Source organism: Egretta garzetta, unplaced genomic scaffold, assembly GCF_000687185.1.
Source record: "Egretta garzetta isolate BGI_Z169 unplaced genomic scaffold, ASM68718v1 scaffold640, whole genome shotgun sequence".
NCBI classification, from domain to species: domain Eukaryota; kingdom Metazoa; phylum Chordata; class Aves; order Pelecaniformes; family Ardeidae; genus Egretta; species Egretta garzetta.
In genome coordinates, this window is record NW_009258264.1 from 252,493 (window position 1) to 269,988 (window position 17,496).

General features: G+C 43.9%; 1 protein-coding gene across 6 annotated transcripts in view; it reads right to left on the reverse strand.

The window, feature by feature from the left end:
- Positions 1–961: 961 nt before the first annotated feature.
- Positions 962–17,496, reverse strand: part of DSTYK (dual serine/threonine and tyrosine protein kinase) — a 39,325-nt gene continuing 22,790 nt past the window's right edge. For 2 of the 6 annotated variants that reach the window (XM_035900817.1, XM_035900860.1), the window contains 12 exons: positions 16,683–16,781; positions 13,671–14,334; positions 10,909–11,183; positions 10,439–10,522; positions 9,107–9,283; positions 8,700–8,829; positions 8,289–8,445; positions 7,426–7,558; positions 7,147–7,260; positions 6,548–6,662; positions 4,660–4,794; positions 962–3,639 (listed from right to left, as the gene is read on the reverse strand). In XM_035900817.1, the coding sequence (XP_035756710.1) occupies positions 3,452–3,639; positions 4,660–4,794; positions 6,548–6,662; positions 7,147–7,260; positions 7,426–7,558; positions 8,289–8,445; positions 8,700–8,829; positions 9,107–9,283; positions 10,439–10,522; positions 10,909–11,183; positions 13,671–14,334; positions 16,683–16,781 (2,271 nt within the window). In that variant the 3' untranslated portion in view covers positions 962–3,451. Of the gene's footprint in view, positions 3,640–4,659; positions 4,795–5,028; positions 5,235–6,547; positions 6,663–6,820; positions 6,971–7,146; positions 7,261–7,425; positions 7,559–8,288; positions 8,446–8,699; positions 8,830–9,106; positions 9,284–10,438; positions 10,523–10,908; positions 11,184–13,670; positions 14,335–16,682; positions 16,782–17,496 lie in introns of those variants that run through there. The other 4 variants (XR_004842843.1, XM_035900910.1, XM_035900963.1 and 1 more) reach the window with 4 other exon arrangements.

Below are 17,496 nucleotides of genomic sequence, written 5' to 3' on the forward strand. Positions count from 1 at the left end.
CCTGCAGCCGCGAGCTCGCATGGCGCCTGTCGCAACTCACGGAGCCGGGGGGCGGGGGTCGTGCCGCGCGGGTCAGATACGAAACATAACGACAATAATAATTATTATTAATCATAACAATAAGATACAAGGGCTGAGCGCGGTTATTGCGCTTTCTCGGTACATTTTTCGGCACGCACCGGGGCTCCCCCCCAGCCAAGCACACGAAGCCGCTGCAAGAACATTTAGTGCTGTTTTATTTGAAGCAGATAAAGGGCTGCTTTCTCCTGAACAGGTCAGTTAAGAGAAAAGAAACAAAAAAAAGAGTTACCGATGTAGCTTATTTAAGCTAAAATTAGCAGGGCCAGGGGAGGGGGGGGGCTGCATCCCCTTCCCCGACCACCGCAGGCGGGCGGGATGGGGGAGAGCCCAGCCAGCCCCTTCCCAACTCTCTTCCAGGCCCAAACTTCGGTGTAAGCACTAAACCTCGGAATTAAGCCAAGCACCCCCAAGCACGTGAGGCTCCAAGCCACACAGCGAGCGTCCGGCAGCCCTCCACACCCTTCCTCCTCCCCTACCAGTGCCAGCACAGTTTCTCCCAGCTCGTCCCAGTAAGTGTAGTGGGAAGGCAAGGCTTAAAACTGGGCAGGGGAGCAAGTTCCTAGCACCTCTCAGGCTGTACCCGCACCCCGCAGAGACCCAGTGATGCTGCTCGCAGAGCCACAGCAGCACGGAGACCCCGCACCTTTGTAAACAAAGCTTTCTTCCAAAATTATTTCAGGCCTGATCCTCACTTTCCCTTCCTGTAAGGTCTAAAGTGGAGACTTAACTCCTCCAACAGTCAGCCTTGGCTGCTGGGATTGAGCTTGTTCTAAGGGGCAGGGACCATGTTAGTGGAAGAGCAGGCTCTGGTTTGTGTCTGTACGCGTGGTACAGCGTACGATGTGCAAGGCTGGTTTGTGTCTGTACGCAGTCTGTACGCGTGGTACAGCGTACGATGTGCAAGTGAAATACCCTTTTGTAACATAACATTAAAGCACGCCCTACCAAACACGAGGGGATAAAGGTAGGCTTATCTGGGAGAAGAGTACCTGCTCAGCTCCAGCTCACGGTACCATGCTCAGAGGCATTTGAGTTCGGTACCACTTTCAATTTACAATCTGTGGAATCTTTTAATAAAGTAATTATTCACTTTGTTTTCCTTGCTCTAAGGGGAGGGGGAGAATGCTAGTGTTAAAGATAAACAGGGTGTGTGAAACAAGTTCAGTCAAGCAGACTTTATACCCAACGGGAAAAAAAAATAAAATGCCAAGAAGCAACTGTACTGAGCTTGGGAAAACCTGCAGCTCTACAACACCACACATGCAAAAAGACAAACCAAATGGCAACAGGACATCGGGGTAGCTACAAACGCCAACAAAAAGGCATCAGATAAGTGTCTGGAGATGGCTACACCGGAAAAGCTATACAAGACATTTCTGGAATTGCATGTACAGAGATTGAAATTTTATTCATACATTTATTATTTACACAAGCTACCGCTAATTAATTGCCAGAGACTGACCTTGACTCTCCTAGTTTTAAATAAAGTTACTAACCACCACGCACAGCAGAATGGAGTTAATACTGTTAGTGTCATGGGTGGCGTGAGCGTGCTCCAAGGCAGTGAAACGCCTAACGGTTCTACTTTGGAGAAGTATTCGTTCTTCTGCGCACATGGTTCTTGGTTGCTGCACTTCCAGCTGGAGCAGCTGGCGAGGCTGTATCTGTATAGATCCATACTGTTAATGCCATCACAGACCAGAAAAATGCCCATACGTGCAGGTAAGTAAAAAAAGTCTTTTTTTATATATAAAAAAAGCCATTAATTCCATTTATTGCACAAAGAAAGGAGGATTTAAACTAAACTAATACTGCAGGGTTATGGATCCCTTTCCTTTGTTCAAGCTGTTTAACAGGCAGCCTATGGGTTGTAATTTTGCTGTATACTAGCCAATAAATTCCAGCAACAAGGTGCAGTAATTCCACATGCCTACACTACTTTGGATGCAGCATGCCAGCTTTCCTGGGAAACAAAGCCATTGCGCGCTCATCCCCTGCAGCTGGGAGGAACAGTAAACCCAGGGAGAACTTGCCAACTCCGTACTTCCTCATGTAGTAAACAAGGTGCATTTTCTATTTCAGCCTCCACCCCATAGCTATGTTACATGAAGATCAGGCAATCTTGCCCCAGAAATGCAAAAGGCAAAGGGCAAGGATATTATTTTCAAAAGCAGCCCTCTTGGGAAGGGCAGCAGGACCAGCCCAGCCCATACCTTCCTTGCGAAGGATTCCCCCGCCCCATATTTTATTCCTTTCGACACAGCCAGATTAGATATCCCAGCGTGAAACGAGCAGATGAACAGACACAGCCACAATACACAGCCACTGAAGACGAATGCATGACCTGTTTTCCCTGGGGTATGCTCTCACAAAGCACGTGACTTTAAAAAAAGCTGAAGAAACCTTATTTTTTAAAAAAATATGTCTGTCATAGTTAGCACAATTTAAAACTGTCATTGCCTTTACAACTAATTCAAAAAACCAAATTTAATTAAAATTAATTGGCATTTTCCCTATGGACAGTCATTAGTTGTAATGACTTTGTTTCGATATTACAATATGTAATCTCTGAGCAGTCTTCCATTGTACCAGAAGACTGTAAAAGAAAGGTCAGGTTTCTTCAGACATTCAAATAACTATTATGAAGCAAAATTACCAGAAAAGAGCTTGTTTACGTAAGTAAGAGGTGAAGGGAAGATAGGAGATAAATAGCTTATAACTTGGGGTATTTGCACTGCAGTGGAACAGTAGATAAACCCCCTTAGGTAAAACATGGAAGCTTTGCTCCTGTCAATGTAAACATTTGGAGTGTTGCAAGAAGCTAATACAGAGAGATGCTCTTCGCTTCTAAACACTTTCTAGCCTAGAGCCTCTGCTTTCTCTTTCCTCTCCGACCGCACTGTAGTTGGTGCCAATCGATAAGTGATTGGGATGGTTATGTGTGGACCGAAGGCCACCTAGGACCATCAGTTAACGGGAAGAGTTTTTACTTTACTGAGTAAAGACTGTCATGATCAACTCCTAGCAACACAGACACTACCTGGAACACACAAGATGCTTTCCTTTGATTGGTATTGGAGTGGGATTGGCAAAAATCCCTTTCAGTTCAAGGGTGTGGATTTTCCATCTTATTTGCGCAACTCTGTAATAAAAGCTGCAGCGGGGTAATCAATGGGGTGTACCAGGGGGGTTTCTCTGGCCGCTACTCAAGATGGAACATCCCCGAGGTCTCACCTCTGTGAGCAATCTTCTGGTTGCTATTACCTGTCCCACTCAACGTTAGCCACAAAGAGCTACATCTGAAGAAGCCATCTGCAGAGTTAGGGGTTCAGAATTCTCCCACAATTAAAAATTCAGCTGTGCTTTCTTTTCAAGTAGAGTCATCCAACCCTCTATTTGGGTGCTCAGAGCTTGACTTGCAGAGCCTGTCCATGATCCCCTGCAGCATAGGTTGAACAATCCCCAAGAGAGGGCGCTGGGAGGAGTCTCCATCCCAGCAGGCTTCCATCAGCTGCCAGCATTCCTCATCAAACACCGGAAGACGCTCCGGGCGAACTCCTGGAAAATGGAAAGGCACCTGGTTACCATCAGTACACCTCAAATCTGAGAGAAACTTTGTCTGATGCTCATTATTTTGGTGCATGCTGAAGTGACCAAAGCAGACTGTCCGGGGTCATCTAATACTCTTAATAAAAGCTTAAATTTTGGCAACGCCACTGAGACATCTTTGGGAGCATTGCTGAAGTCGCTCAGGAGATCACGCGCACTCCCAGAGGATGGCCAACATGTTTAGTTTCACTGGAGCCTCCTCGTTACAAGTATTTGGAAGGAAAATGAGTACCCTCTTCTATAGGAAAACAAGTTGGCATCGTCCCCCCCAACATCCCCTCATAACGGTGCCTTTTGGGAGCAAGTTTACCATGAGAACAAGCAGCGAGTGCAGCCTTCTGAGCAAATACAAGACTCACTCATCTGAGTTAATCTTTTTCACATGAGAAGGGGGGAGATTATATGGACAGGAACTAAGGACACAAAGCAGTAAAGCATTCTGATAGCATGAAGGATTAAGCTACGACTAAACACAGTACGACACTAAACCTAGGCAGACATAAGTTAGTATCTTGGGGGAAAAACCATCGATGTGTTTTACTCAACATCCAGCCCAATGACACCTTCCCCAGCATGTTGCATATTAAGCACTTGAATGTACAGATTTCCACGGCCTCCAGAAATCGCAAGGGATTACACATTCTTTAGGGGATCATGCCTGGCTGGTGCTGGGGTCTGGTTTACATCATACCTCTTGTGCTACCTCACATGGTTTAAGCGGTGTGCTGTGGCAAGGAGGTGGTTAACTGAAAGCCACCTTTTTTTTTTTATTCCTTGCTAATTTTAGTTAAGACTTTCAGTAGAATATGTCCAACTTCAACTAGGGAAGTGTTACTCTTTAGACTGTCAATGAAGCAATACAACTTGTATTTTTACCTTTCAGTTCCAAGAGGATAAAAATGGATTTCCTAATCCCCTCTCAAAAGCATAAGGTATCAACCCATAGAGTTCAAAATAAGCCATTTATACCTCTTCTAACATTGTTCCAAAGGTGATCTTTGCTTGCACATCTCTCAAAAGCCTCTGGTAACTTCACATGTCCCGAACAAATGTACCAAAACAGAATGCCAAATGCGTAAACATCCACTGAGTTATCGTACTTTCCTGTGACAAAAACACTTTTGATCAGCAAGGAAAACAACATCTTCATCACCGGAAACTGAGCAGTCTGAGAACTCATTTCAGCATTCTACGTGCTCAAATTAAAACCACAACTTCATTGCCAGAAGGCAAGAGTTGTATGAAGCCTAGGAACGCATCAGGAGTCACTGCCAAAGGTAGAAGGATAAAAAAGTTAAGACCTTCCATTCTCAGAGGATTTATACACTTAACCCATACCATCAGTTCTCAAGCTGAGGTTCATGGACCACTGCAGGTACAGGCGCTCAGGTGTATTTCAGACTCAAACACCAACATTTGTAAGACCATCAGTTCTGTTTGGCTCTGCTGCTAGCCCAGGAGTCTGACAGAGCCAGCATCAGCCTCTGCGATGGGTTGGCCTTGGCTGGACACCAGGTGCCACCAAGCCGCTCTATCACTCCCCTCTTCAGCAGAAGAGAGAGGGAGAAAGAAAAAGAGATGAAAAGAAAAAAAAAACAAACCCGTGGGTCAAGATAAAGGCAGTTTAATAAAAAGCAAAAGCAAAGGCCACATGCGGTAGCAAAAGGAAAACAAGATTTTATTCTCTACTTCCCATTAGCACGCGACGCCCAGCCACTTCCCGGGAAGCAGGGCTTCAGTACGCATAGTGGTTGCTCCAGAAGACAAAACTTTGTAAAAAAAATCTGAATGCCTCACCCTTCCTCATCCTTTCCCTTAGCTTTTACATCTGAGCCAATGTCATATGGTACGGAATATCGCTGATTTGGACCCGGTTTGGGTCAGGTGTCTTGGCTATGTCCCCTCGTGTCATATGGTACGGAATATCCCTGATTTGGACCCGGTTTGGGTCAGGTGTATTGGCTATGTCCCCTCCCAGCCCGCTGGTGGCGGTGGGGGAATGTTGGAGACAGCAGTAGCCAGAACCCCGGTGTGTTATCAGCACCTTTCTATGCACCAATAGAAAGCACAGCACCATGAGGGCTTAACTTCATCTCAGCCCGACCCAATACAGCCTCTCAATCCAGAAGTTTGAAAATTACTCATTTATAGCAAGTTCATCCATAAGAAAAGGTTGAGCACAGTAAGTGTGTAAGGGCTAAGCCAATGCTTGCCTCTGGAAGGTCAGGGTCTAGCCTGCTAGTCATGAGTATTTCACTGTTAGCAGTGAGAACCACCCAAATAATATTTTCTAAATTAAACACAAATAGGGTCGCTTCAATTTGACTGCAATCTTGTCAAAGCAGGGACAGCATCTCAGATGGACCAAAAGGATTCTGATACGTGTGGTACGGACCTCTAAGTGCTACCGTGAGATGCTTGCACAGGAAAAAAGTTTAGAGAGCGCCTGCCAGAAGCAGAATGTGTAGTGAATTTGAACACACTCCACATGTTAGTAACAGCTTGGAAATTCCTTACTTGGTATCTATGCAAAAAACAGGGGATCCTTTCTGAAGTATTTGCCTATGAAAGCCAAATATTTCCAGCTTCCTCATGACTAATAATTTAACTTTCTGATTGCAAGAGTATTAATCACTTCAACAATGTTTATGAATCCCACAGTTCTCTTGCATGTAAACACAGTTTTAAGAGTGAGACTGAAAATAAAGGAAAAAATACATAGCGTGCATTGTAAGCAGGTAGTCTTCAGATTTGTTTTAATTACTTTTCCCTCATAAGCAAGTTGAGATATTAATTCAAAGTAATGGCCTTCAAAATTCAAGCCAGAGACAGTAGTGGAGTCAACCAACAAGCATACCTGTAAAGAGCTCAGGAGCCATATGAATGGGTGTGCCTACAATACTGCCAGACATCATGGCTTCTGGTTTGCAGAACCCCAAGTCAGTGATTTTGGCTCGATTCTTTTTGTCAAGCTGTAGGAGAATTCATACACAGGCAGCTGATAACCATACTTCTCAGTTTTAGTATTGCATTTTAATATTAAGGTTTTAAACTCGGTTTAGGCTTGAAGGGTTGGGCATTTGTTCTGAAGTAAGCTTCTCCAATGACTTGGCTGCTCTCGGATATTTACCTCATTAAGCTCAGTAACAAGACATGCCTTCGCTTGTCTTCTACATAGAGGGTGTGGTTGGGGTTCAACAGAACTGGGAACTGGAAGTCCTAGCTCAAGCTACCTTCAAGAGAAGTCACTCTACTGCTCCCTTTCCCCCAGGCTTTCTGCCTGAAAATGAGATAGGGAAACCTCACTGCAAGGCTCGCTGTGGCTAACAATACCACAAGTTAAAAGATGCTGTATGAAAAAAAAAAAGCTATTACTTCACTTATATTATGCTTCCCCCTCCCACTAGAAGGTCCTCATAAGACTTCAGGATTAGCCAGATACAAAGTTTTCCTTACCAAGACATTTTTAAGTTTGATATCCCGGTGCACAAGTCCCTGACTGTGAAGATAACGGATTCCTTCAACTACATCCAAGGCAATCTGTAATCGTGTTTCTAATTCTAGCCCAGCCTGAAGAATGAACAAACACAGATTTAATTCCTCCAAGCAGAAGTTACTTTTGTTTACTCTTATTTGCCAAAAACCACTGAAAACTAAGCAGTTTTAGCTTTGTTTTACATATTAACAGATATTTAGGTATGGATTTTTTTAATGTGTACACCAGATTGTAGTTACCTTTAGTCCTGTATAGAGGTCTCTGTGCAGCCGTTCCATTATCAGTAAGACGGCAATGCTGGAGCCTCCTCCATAGCCATAATCTATCACAGAACCATGGAGATGGACGAGCCGCTCATGTGTCTGCAGAGACCTAGAGAAAGTTCAGCACAGAAAATCCATCATTTTTGTATCCTTCCCTCCACCCCAGGCCTAGCCTCACCCCATAAAGGAAAAACACCCAACAGCTGCAGCTCTAGCACGATAGTAAGATACACCTGTACAGTATAAACTCACAGCACCCCACAGTTCTGAGGACCATAACAATACACAGCAGTCTGATCCAATTAAACTTAAGAAAGCTTATTAAAGGTTATGGTACCAAAGAAATACTGTATTATTTCAGCTGTCTGTACTGCAGCACCTGCCTGCAGCTGTTTACTGAAAACAAGCCGTTTTCTGCAGCGCAGACCCATCGTTTTCTTTTGTGAATTCAGACAAGACAAAGACAAATTGGGAAAGGAGGGATGATTCAATCCCAAAAGTCAGGGGAGAAAAACTGTTTGCTATCACACTCTATTAATTCTAATTTACTCTGAAAAACAGCAAGCATTTGAACAGTGTAGACACCAGAAATCAGATTAAGACAGGAAGGACCACGTCTGCCTACCACTCTGTGCCTGTTACATTTTTGCAGTGGCACTGGCAAGCTGTCTTGGTTTTGCCAGAAACAACAGCTTAGCATTTCATGAGGTCGAGTCACTGACTGCAGAGTAGAACTATAGCAAACAAGGTTCTGCCTATGCAAATGCAAATAGCATTTGTTTGCAGCAGTGAAGTTAAGGAGATCCTTGTGGAATGAGAAAAGTGCTTATGGTACACACCTCATATAGTGAAATTCAAGTGCAAGGTCATTCCAGTGCTTCTCATCTGGAGGAACAACAGATTTCAGGGCACATGGGAAATGCCCTCCCCAGCTGTCACACAGATAGACCACGCCATACTGTCCTCGGCCCAGCTCACGGCCCAGCTTTGGTTTGCCTGTAAGGCACAACAACCATTTAGGAAGACATTAAAACATGTTTATTTCTTCCCGTACACTATCAGGCTGGCAGCCCAGAGCTGTTCATGGGCCAACAGCTGCACAGTTCAAGGTACTCGGTATGCGTCAGACGGAGACTCGCTGAAGTAGTCGAGTGAAAAGCAAAACACCCCTCCTACTCCTTTACACCCACTGACTGCTTTGGAAGGAGGGAGCAGAAAATAACACAGAGAACATCAAACAGCGTGCTCACCATGTAACAGCACATCCTGGAGGGACCTGCTCTCCAGCGAGAGTCGTGCTAGCCGAGGAGCATGATCCTTCCGCACCTTTAGCCACAGGTCTTCTGTTTTCTCCAGCCTGCCAGAATGGCCATCTTCTAACTGCAAGAGATATCACACAAACACTGTAATCCTGCCTGGTTTGAAGTCCTAGTGTATAAGGTTGAGGGTCCTTGCACAACGATCCTACTTAAAGCATGCCTAGTTTAAAAATAAGACCTTGTATTAGGGCACTCTGATCAGCTCTGCCACCTCTCCCTACAGAACCGCAGCATTAACTGCACGAGCTGCTCTTTTAGCTATCTCTGCAATTAAAAATCCCCTTTCTGTAAGTGGCAACATACAAAAGACCTCCCTCTTACCAGCTCCACACACTCACCTGTCGCAGAGAAGCTGCAAAAGCCTCATGGGAACTGTTTAACCTGGTCCGGAACTGGCTGCAAATGCTCTTGGCCAACTTGGATGCACTGAGGCTCTCAATAGCATCCTGAGCAACTTTCCTCTTCCAGTCACTGGTGATGGCAGGCGGGCTGACCCATGTAATCCGCTGGATTATCTAGTAAAACAAGAAACAGAGTTAAGGCACTAGCACACGAAAAAAAAGCAGTCAGTCAATTTGTTCAGTCTGCTTAGATACCTTGTAATAATGTACAGCCATCTGCACATAGAATTGGGCTAAATAATTACCTTACAGTAACTACTAACAATTTAGAGGTATTGATCACAACATTGTTGTACATGCACACTAAACAAGATAATTGATTTTTCTGAATATCTGCTCAGTTCATGCCTACAAGCCAACCATCCTTTCACATCTGACCAAGAACATAGATAGCTGGACAGCCACCCCTTGGAAAGCCACACAGCTGTGGGGCAGCCTGTAGGCTGAAAGAACAGGCAGCATACGCAGTGACCCAGAGCCTCAGGAAGAGCGATGTTCCTAAACTGGTGAAAGCTACAGTGAAGCAGCTTTTTGCTGGATGGACATGCTATTAAGGTGTGGAAATCCTAGGTGTCGGGACACACCACTTCCCTTAAATTGCTGGGCGATTAAGATGCCCTGCCCCACCCTTTATTAGAAGCCACAGAAATCCAGCTGCTGCACACCCAGTCTGGATCCTTCTCCCAGACTGAAGGAGGAATCTGAAGGTTTGTTACCACACAGTCTGCACTGCACTTATTTGGGAAGGACTCATATTCCTCTGACCTATCCATACAAGGAATCTCAAGAGGGAGAAGGCAGTAAAAGTCATCAACAGCTCATAGCAGGAACTTCAGAAAGATGAGTGCTTTAACAGACAGAAATTTACAACAAAGACCTGAGGAAATCTGGTCTGCTCTGGAGGAAGAAGAGTGAATTGACCTGAATCAGGATACATTGCAAAAACAAACAAAAAACCCACAAGAAACCCTCAAACCCAAATAAACAACCAGTTACCAAAAACATAAACAGCAAGTTTCAAATGCTGATCATCATTCCTTTGCTGTTTCAGAACAGAAAGAAAACACTAGAGGTATTTGCTTTAATTTAAACATTAGCATCCTCAGGAATAAACTATACACAGCCTTAGCACCGAGTGGGGAAGTAACAGCTTTCCAATACATCTGCCCAGACTCAAAATTTAGAGAGCAGCTCTAAGTATTCACATTGCTCTTTGCTCCAAAAACATTTTCCTGTAGTGACGCGTACCAGAAATAAAGATGCCCATACCTGTTTGATCTGTTCCCACAGCATCCTGGTTACTGTTGAGCCAGAGTGGAAAGTGACTTCAACATGATAGGCTGCATTTAGTATCTGGAAAGCAGGGGAGAGATTGAAGTATGGGAACTTTGCAAGTTATAGTCATTATAAAATTTGCTAAACCCTCTGAAAATGAAAAAACAGACACTATATGGGATACTCCACGATTCACTTGGTTCGATTCATTTATTGTATTAAGCTCATAGGTGTTTCCAGGCTGTAATCTGATTACTATATACAGCTTTAGGAAAGGCAAGTACTAGGCCTTTAAGTGACTGTTCCCCAGTTTTAGCACCTCCCTTAATGACACCAGACCCACACATTCTCCAGAGCTGCGTTCCTCTAATTTCACTGAGCATCTCAGTCTCCTACCACCCTTGCTGGATCAGGATAAAGACAATTATTCAGGATATTCTAGACAGCCATTTAAGCCACCATACCTGTTTGAGATAATTGCTTGTGATGTGTACAGAAACATCCTTTGACTTCTCCAAACTCCTTGCAGGATGTACTGAAACCTCCCAAGACTCCTCCAGGCTCTTCAGACATCTCTCCAGAGTCCCTACAAAGCTCTCTCGCAGATAGTCCACCGAACTAATTAACTTGTTGGCAACCGCTTGGTTTAATCGAGAAATAATCAGTTCCTGAATTTGCTTAATACAACACTTTATGTCCTTGGAACTAACAGGTTCCCCATTCTCAGGAATGATGATATCTGCATAAAAGAAAAGAAAGAGGCGTCTTTTGTACTCCACGTATCACTGCTGCAACAATGGCTACTGAGAGCTGCTCTGAGGGTTTTGCAAAGGAGCTACACACAGCCCCACTCCAGCCAGCTTCTGCTCCAAACGCTCTTCTGCTATTTTGCTCCTTCAGAGCTTCATTACTTTAGACCCAGATGATAGAACCTGAAGCCAACAGTGCTTCTAAGTCATACAAAGAAACCCACGTGCAATAGAAGAACACATATACTGACTATCGCAAAGGATTACATTTTGCCAGTCCGTGTGTCTAATGCCCGTTTTACAGCAGTCCCAAAACCAATCCTACAGATTCTGAGTATTCTGCAATAGAAAGTACTGAAGCCTTAGAGTAGCTCCAGGAATGCACAGCTGGTACTCCAGTTTCAGGGAAGCTAAAAAAAAAAAATCACATCTGGCCAAGGTAGAAAATATTCTGATGTTTGCTTCCATTCACTGGTGTTCCAATTCACAGGACACTCAACTCTTAACACCTGGTAGACTCTATACAAGCATTCTGTAGCTACTACAGGTTCAGAGTAGTACAGTGATGACAAGTCAACAGTCATCTCAAACTGAAGGGCAGAAGCACAAAGCTGTCTTTCTATCTAAAAAAGCACAGATCAGGGAATTCTTCCAGGCCACGTTGCAATCCATAAGCACTGCTGGATGGTGAATGTTATGAAGAAAGTGATGTAACAGCCACGCAGGTTACAGGAAATTTTTTTCCTGATACCTTGAAAAGGTTGATTGCCACTTGGTATTTTTAAACAAACACTGAGCAATCACTGCTCACGCTGTAACCGCTCTGAGCAGCACTACATTACTACCAGGAGCTGAAGACCTTGTCTCTGGATTTTGGCCAACAACAGTCTAGCCTACTTAAAACAAATCCAGTGATCAGCAGATGGCATTACCTCCTCAAAATAACATCTTCCTCCTTTTAGGATATTACTCCAAATACTGAGGGCCAACAAGATTCTACACTCTAAGTACTCTAAGTGATATTTGTTGTGCATATAAACATATGCACACATTTACTGCAGGTGCTTTAGCTTCTGCTGCCCCTAAACACACTCCTGCGCATACAGAATCCTGAACTCGGGCACTACAGTGCTCCAACTCCGTAAAGAGTGGGACAGACAGAATATGGGATTATTACCTGTCCTGATAATGGAGCAATAGCAGCCCTAAACGGGTAGAATTAACACAGTCACTATACCCTCAGTGTATGCTAGTTTGTCGGGGTTTTCTGCAGCATGCAAATAGGTTAATGTTGCAACTCAACCGAGCTCTTTATGAGGACAACATTTTGCATGGGCCCTAGAAAGCAAGCATTTCAAGAAAGAGGAAAAATCTTATCCATTTCCCACCTGCAGAAGCAAAAAGATTCAGATCCTAACCTGCAGGATTAAACATAATCCATCATTTCTCCTTTGTCCCAGGAGATAACATTCCAATTTGAAATTGGGAGGCAGTAAGTCAAGACAAACAAAATCATGTAGAGTTTTCACCTCTCTTGTGCCTCAGAAGAGCAGTCAATTCACAAAAAATAATTTCTTTTAAATCTATAGCCTAGAGTTATTTCCAGTTTTATTTTAAATAGAAAAATCTTTCCCCATCAGCCCAGTGAACTGCGTTTCCTTAGAACAGAAATGATTGTTCTGGTGAACTTCTGCTTAGCAAGCAGAAGAGAGCTGTGGAGTATCAACCTACAAATCTTCAGTTTGATGCTTAGGACAAACATTCCTGCAGACAAAATCTGGATAGCCTCTCGCCCCTCGCAGTTTACACATCGTTCTGTATGCTTCCAGTTTGTGTGTTCCTGGAAGTTCTGGTACTAGAAGATGTAGTGAGAATTCTCACATTTCCCAAAAACACACGCTAAATGCCAAGCATAGGCCTCAGGAGCACAATGTTGCGTTGATTTTTTTTTTTTAAAAGGAAAACCTTACCTACCCAGAAGGATTTCATTTTAGGACGTTCTATACCCAAAAGTCTTATGCAAGCCTCTCTCAGACAAAAATCAAGCAGAAACTACAAATCAAACCTTCACTGCTAAAACTCAAAGAGCTTTTTTTCCTTAGGACAGATTTATTCCCAAGCCTCAGCACAACCACTGAGGCAAAGTTGAAAGAGATGTTTTCTTCTTCAGCAGAATCGGGAATTAAAGCAGAGAAGTAAAATACCCTAACCCAGAACTGTCCAGCAAACTCTGAGGGGAAAAGTCTGATTTATAAGAAATCAAGACAATATGTCCAGGCTTCTCATCTAAGGACAATGCTTTTTATCCAGGAGACACTACAGAAAAATCATTGGTGTATCAGTTTTGAATTTTCTTGTGAAGTCACTTGTCTAGGCTGCCATTCAACCATCCTTTAGCAGATGGCAAATATTACTCTGCCACTCTCCTTTAAAGCCCCTAACCAACACGTTCCCATTACTCTCCTGCCAGTAGTTACCTTTGAATTCCATATTAGCAGCATCCTCCAAGAGCTCCTCTTTCATATTGCTAAGAGTCTCTATGATCATGTCCTTCATCTCCTCTTGCTTGCGGTTGGCAATGTTCATGAGAGACTCATACAGCTCATTCTCCTTCTTGCGGGTATACTCCAGCCTCTTGGGGGTGATTTGCAGGTCTCGCTGCATGTCAAAAGCCTGGTTGATGAAGATGTTCAGGCAGCGGCAGTGGACCTCATTTAAACTGGTAGCTGCTTCCACGAGATGCTTCTGAAGCACCTGCCTGGAAAAAGTGCTTAGGAGACGGAGCTTCTCAAACTGCTCCACCAGCATGCTTTGGGCATCAGCGTCAGGACCGGGTGCCCCGCAGCTGCAGTGGTTGGTACTCAGGTACTCCAAGTCCATCAGCTGGCAATAAAGGGAAGACTTTTCATGATCAGTTTTTTTGGGAGAGATCAGCTCAACCCCAGACTCTGGCACTTTGAAGAAGAAAATGGGCAAAGAGAATTTCTCTTTGATTTCCCGCAGTTCATTCTCATCTGATGAAGAAAGTTCAGCCTCGCTGATGGCAAAGATGACAACAGGCAAGACTTGGTTCACATACTCTCCCAAGGTGGCTTCAGCAGACTGGAATCCACGACATGGTGCTACCACAACATCCACTTCCTAGGAACAAGTGAGGAAGTTAAAAAAAAAAAAGGTTTGTACAGATCCTTTTAAAAACTGATATATGCAAAAATACACTGTAATTCATTCACAGAGTGCAAACCCAGAAACATTCAAACCCTTTAGAATGGTTATAGAGTCTCACATAGCACAGCATGCTTTAGCATATAGCCTACCCGCACGGCTGATGACATCCCACTCGCAGGGATGCAGCCAGACATGGATCAGTGCCCACTGACTCCAAAGCTCTTATGCTGTACCAAGTGCCTTTGAGTTTTAGCCTAGTTCAGAACAAAACTTAGGCTAAGTTTCCCAGGTAAGTGCTATGACAGAATAGCTGTTATTCTTCAGCTTATAGCTGCCCCATTTTGCAACCACCCCTCCCAGTAAATACGTTCTCAGCCTCCCATTGATGTTTACCAGATCCACAGCTCTTTGAGGAGATTTTCATGCCACCAGTTTTCAAGTGTGGCTTCCAACGGTAGGAAGCACTACACTACCACTACTGCCAAGACAAAGGCAGCACAATAACCAGTTCCCTAGAGTTCACAGCCAACAGACAGACAAGGAGGAACAGATGGTTGTGACAAGCTTAGTTATGACCTTCTTCAAATCCAACCAAAACCTAAGAGATGCCTTTTATTGACTTATTTTCTTACTGCACAGAGTTTCACTGCTTTGGTCATACGCTCCTGCTAACATCACTTCTTACCAACCCTATTAAAAAGGGGCCAGTTCTGAAACCTGCTTCCTTCCCTTCCAAGGAAGGAGACAAGATTTACCATTGGATACGTGAGAACAGTGTTAGAATTGCATATATTGCTCGACTAAAATAAGGAAAGAAAATGTCAAAGGCTTTGAACTGAAGACATAATTTAAGTGCCATCTTCCCAGCTCCTAACAGAGGGCGATAATTAAGAATTCTTCAATCATTTTTCTCCACCAGAAAAATTAAAGACTTGACCACATCTCCCAGCTGCTCGTAGAGCTGACAGGAAGTCATTACTGCCCCGGGACTCCCCGGCGCTGAACTCCAACCTGCCCGATGCACAGGAGCTTGAGCAGAACGGGATGTGCAGTGCTGCAATATTCACCAGGACGGATGACTCACGCCAGCCACTGTAAACAAAGGAGGAAGCCAGTGCTGTCTCTAGGAGACAGGGGGAAAACCAACACAGGCGACCGAATACAGCATGAGCAACTGGTCCTTCTGCTCCATAAAGGCCTCTCAGGCTTTTCCAAAGAGCATTAACAATATTTCTTGCTCCCCCCCGCTCCTTTTTTATTTTTTTAAATGTCTACAGAAGTTTAAGCACTGTCTACGCAGCCTCATACTATTAGGGATCAAGTCTTCCTATATAGGGAATACCTATGACTCACAATGGATTCCTGAAATTTTTAAGCTGGTTCTCACCAGGTCGCACTGCTACGAACACACTCGAACGCTTCTGACAGAGCTGTAAGCATGAAATTGCTGTCAAGTAACTCCATTCATGTTTTCTGTAACTAAACAGCCCGTTTTAAAATATCAAAGCTTCCCACTTAGCAGCCTGAACATCAGGTACACAAATATCAGAGTTACAGCACTTCCACTTAAAATATGATGCATGGGTGCTGTCAACAGTAATACAAAAAATACAGTTTAAGGAGAACACCATGCAGACACACTACACGCTCATCTATGGATTCAGACTTCCAGTGCCAGGATGGCCACTGCATCCCACAGCCCAGAACAAAAATGAAAATCAAGTACGTCTTGACCTACAATAAGAGAAGTGGAATCTCACTAAATGCATTCAGGGACCGCTCAAGTGTGCCATTTTACTAAGTCAAGAGGTAATTCCTCATTTCTAAATCAGTTAAAAAAGCATTTATTTGCTACATCCCAAGAGGACCTTGTCCTATTTTGCTAGGCTTCGGGCAGTTTAATCACTGTTTGTTTAGTTAACTGAGTTGCTGAGAAGCTAACCTAATTTAGTCAGATTTTTACCCAAACTCCTACCAAGCAGATTACGATTGAAGCCCCAGCTCAGTCTTTTTCTAAGCCAATTTGAATACTCTGCCTTCCAAGAATAGTTGGTGAATCACTTAAGTCTGACAGTTACTGCATTTATTACATGTGATCTAATTTCATTGCCTCCCTATTAATCTGAGGCACGTATATACCCCTAGATTCTGTTTCCATGGGGATCTGAGTCACAAGGTCAGCAACTCTTAATCTAGAGAGAATCCCAGGTAAGAAAACTGAACTACACCTCTGGTCTCCAGCAAACGCTGCTATCCTTTACAGAACACTTGATTCTGTGCAATGACTCTGAACCCCACTTCATCAGGGAATTTCATTTCACCTTTGCTGGAAGGGTCAGCCCAAGAACACCCATGAGGTGTACACACTCACGGGAACAGTCTGAGAAGCAATGCTCTCTTTCTGATTGTGAACTCTTCCCCTGTAAAAGATAAATCATCAAGCCAGAAAAACTAGAAATAGAGAACAGGTTTCACATGGCCAGAAGAAAAATTTCATGGTGCTGGCATCTTCAGTACCTTCCACCCTCAGTTATACCAGCGTAAAGGGACAGAGGAAGACTTCAGGTATTTGATGGTGGTACATGGGAGGAGCACCTCAGCATAATCCAAAGCAAACTGGTGCTACGGAGGAAGAGAGTCTCAGCCGATGTGAAAGCTTTTCAGTTTTCTGTATGAACACCACAACCAAACACATTAAAAACACTCTCAAGAAGGAGATCAGGGCACGTTCTTCTCTTTAAACCAGGATATAGATTAAAATAACCACCCAACAGGTACTTAACCACATTCTTTGCTACTTGTAACAACTGCTAATTCATGTGACCTGAATCACTGCTGTAGTACCTGAAGAAATGCAACAATAACCCCAAACCAACTCAATTCTTCTGTTAGAGCTCACAGAACCATCTTTTATTTCTTCATTCATTTTCCAGCTTTGGCAGAGCAGCTGAAAGTTCTTCTTTCCCAACAAGCCCTAGCTAAAACTTTTCAGCCTGAGACTCAAAGTCACATGAAGCCCAAAGCAAGACAAAGGCATGAAAAAGGAAGCTTTCAGCCCTGTTGCCCTCCTCCCATTCAGCTGTACCATCCAGATGAAAACCAATACTTCAGAGAAGTCCGTTTCGGCTTCCAGGC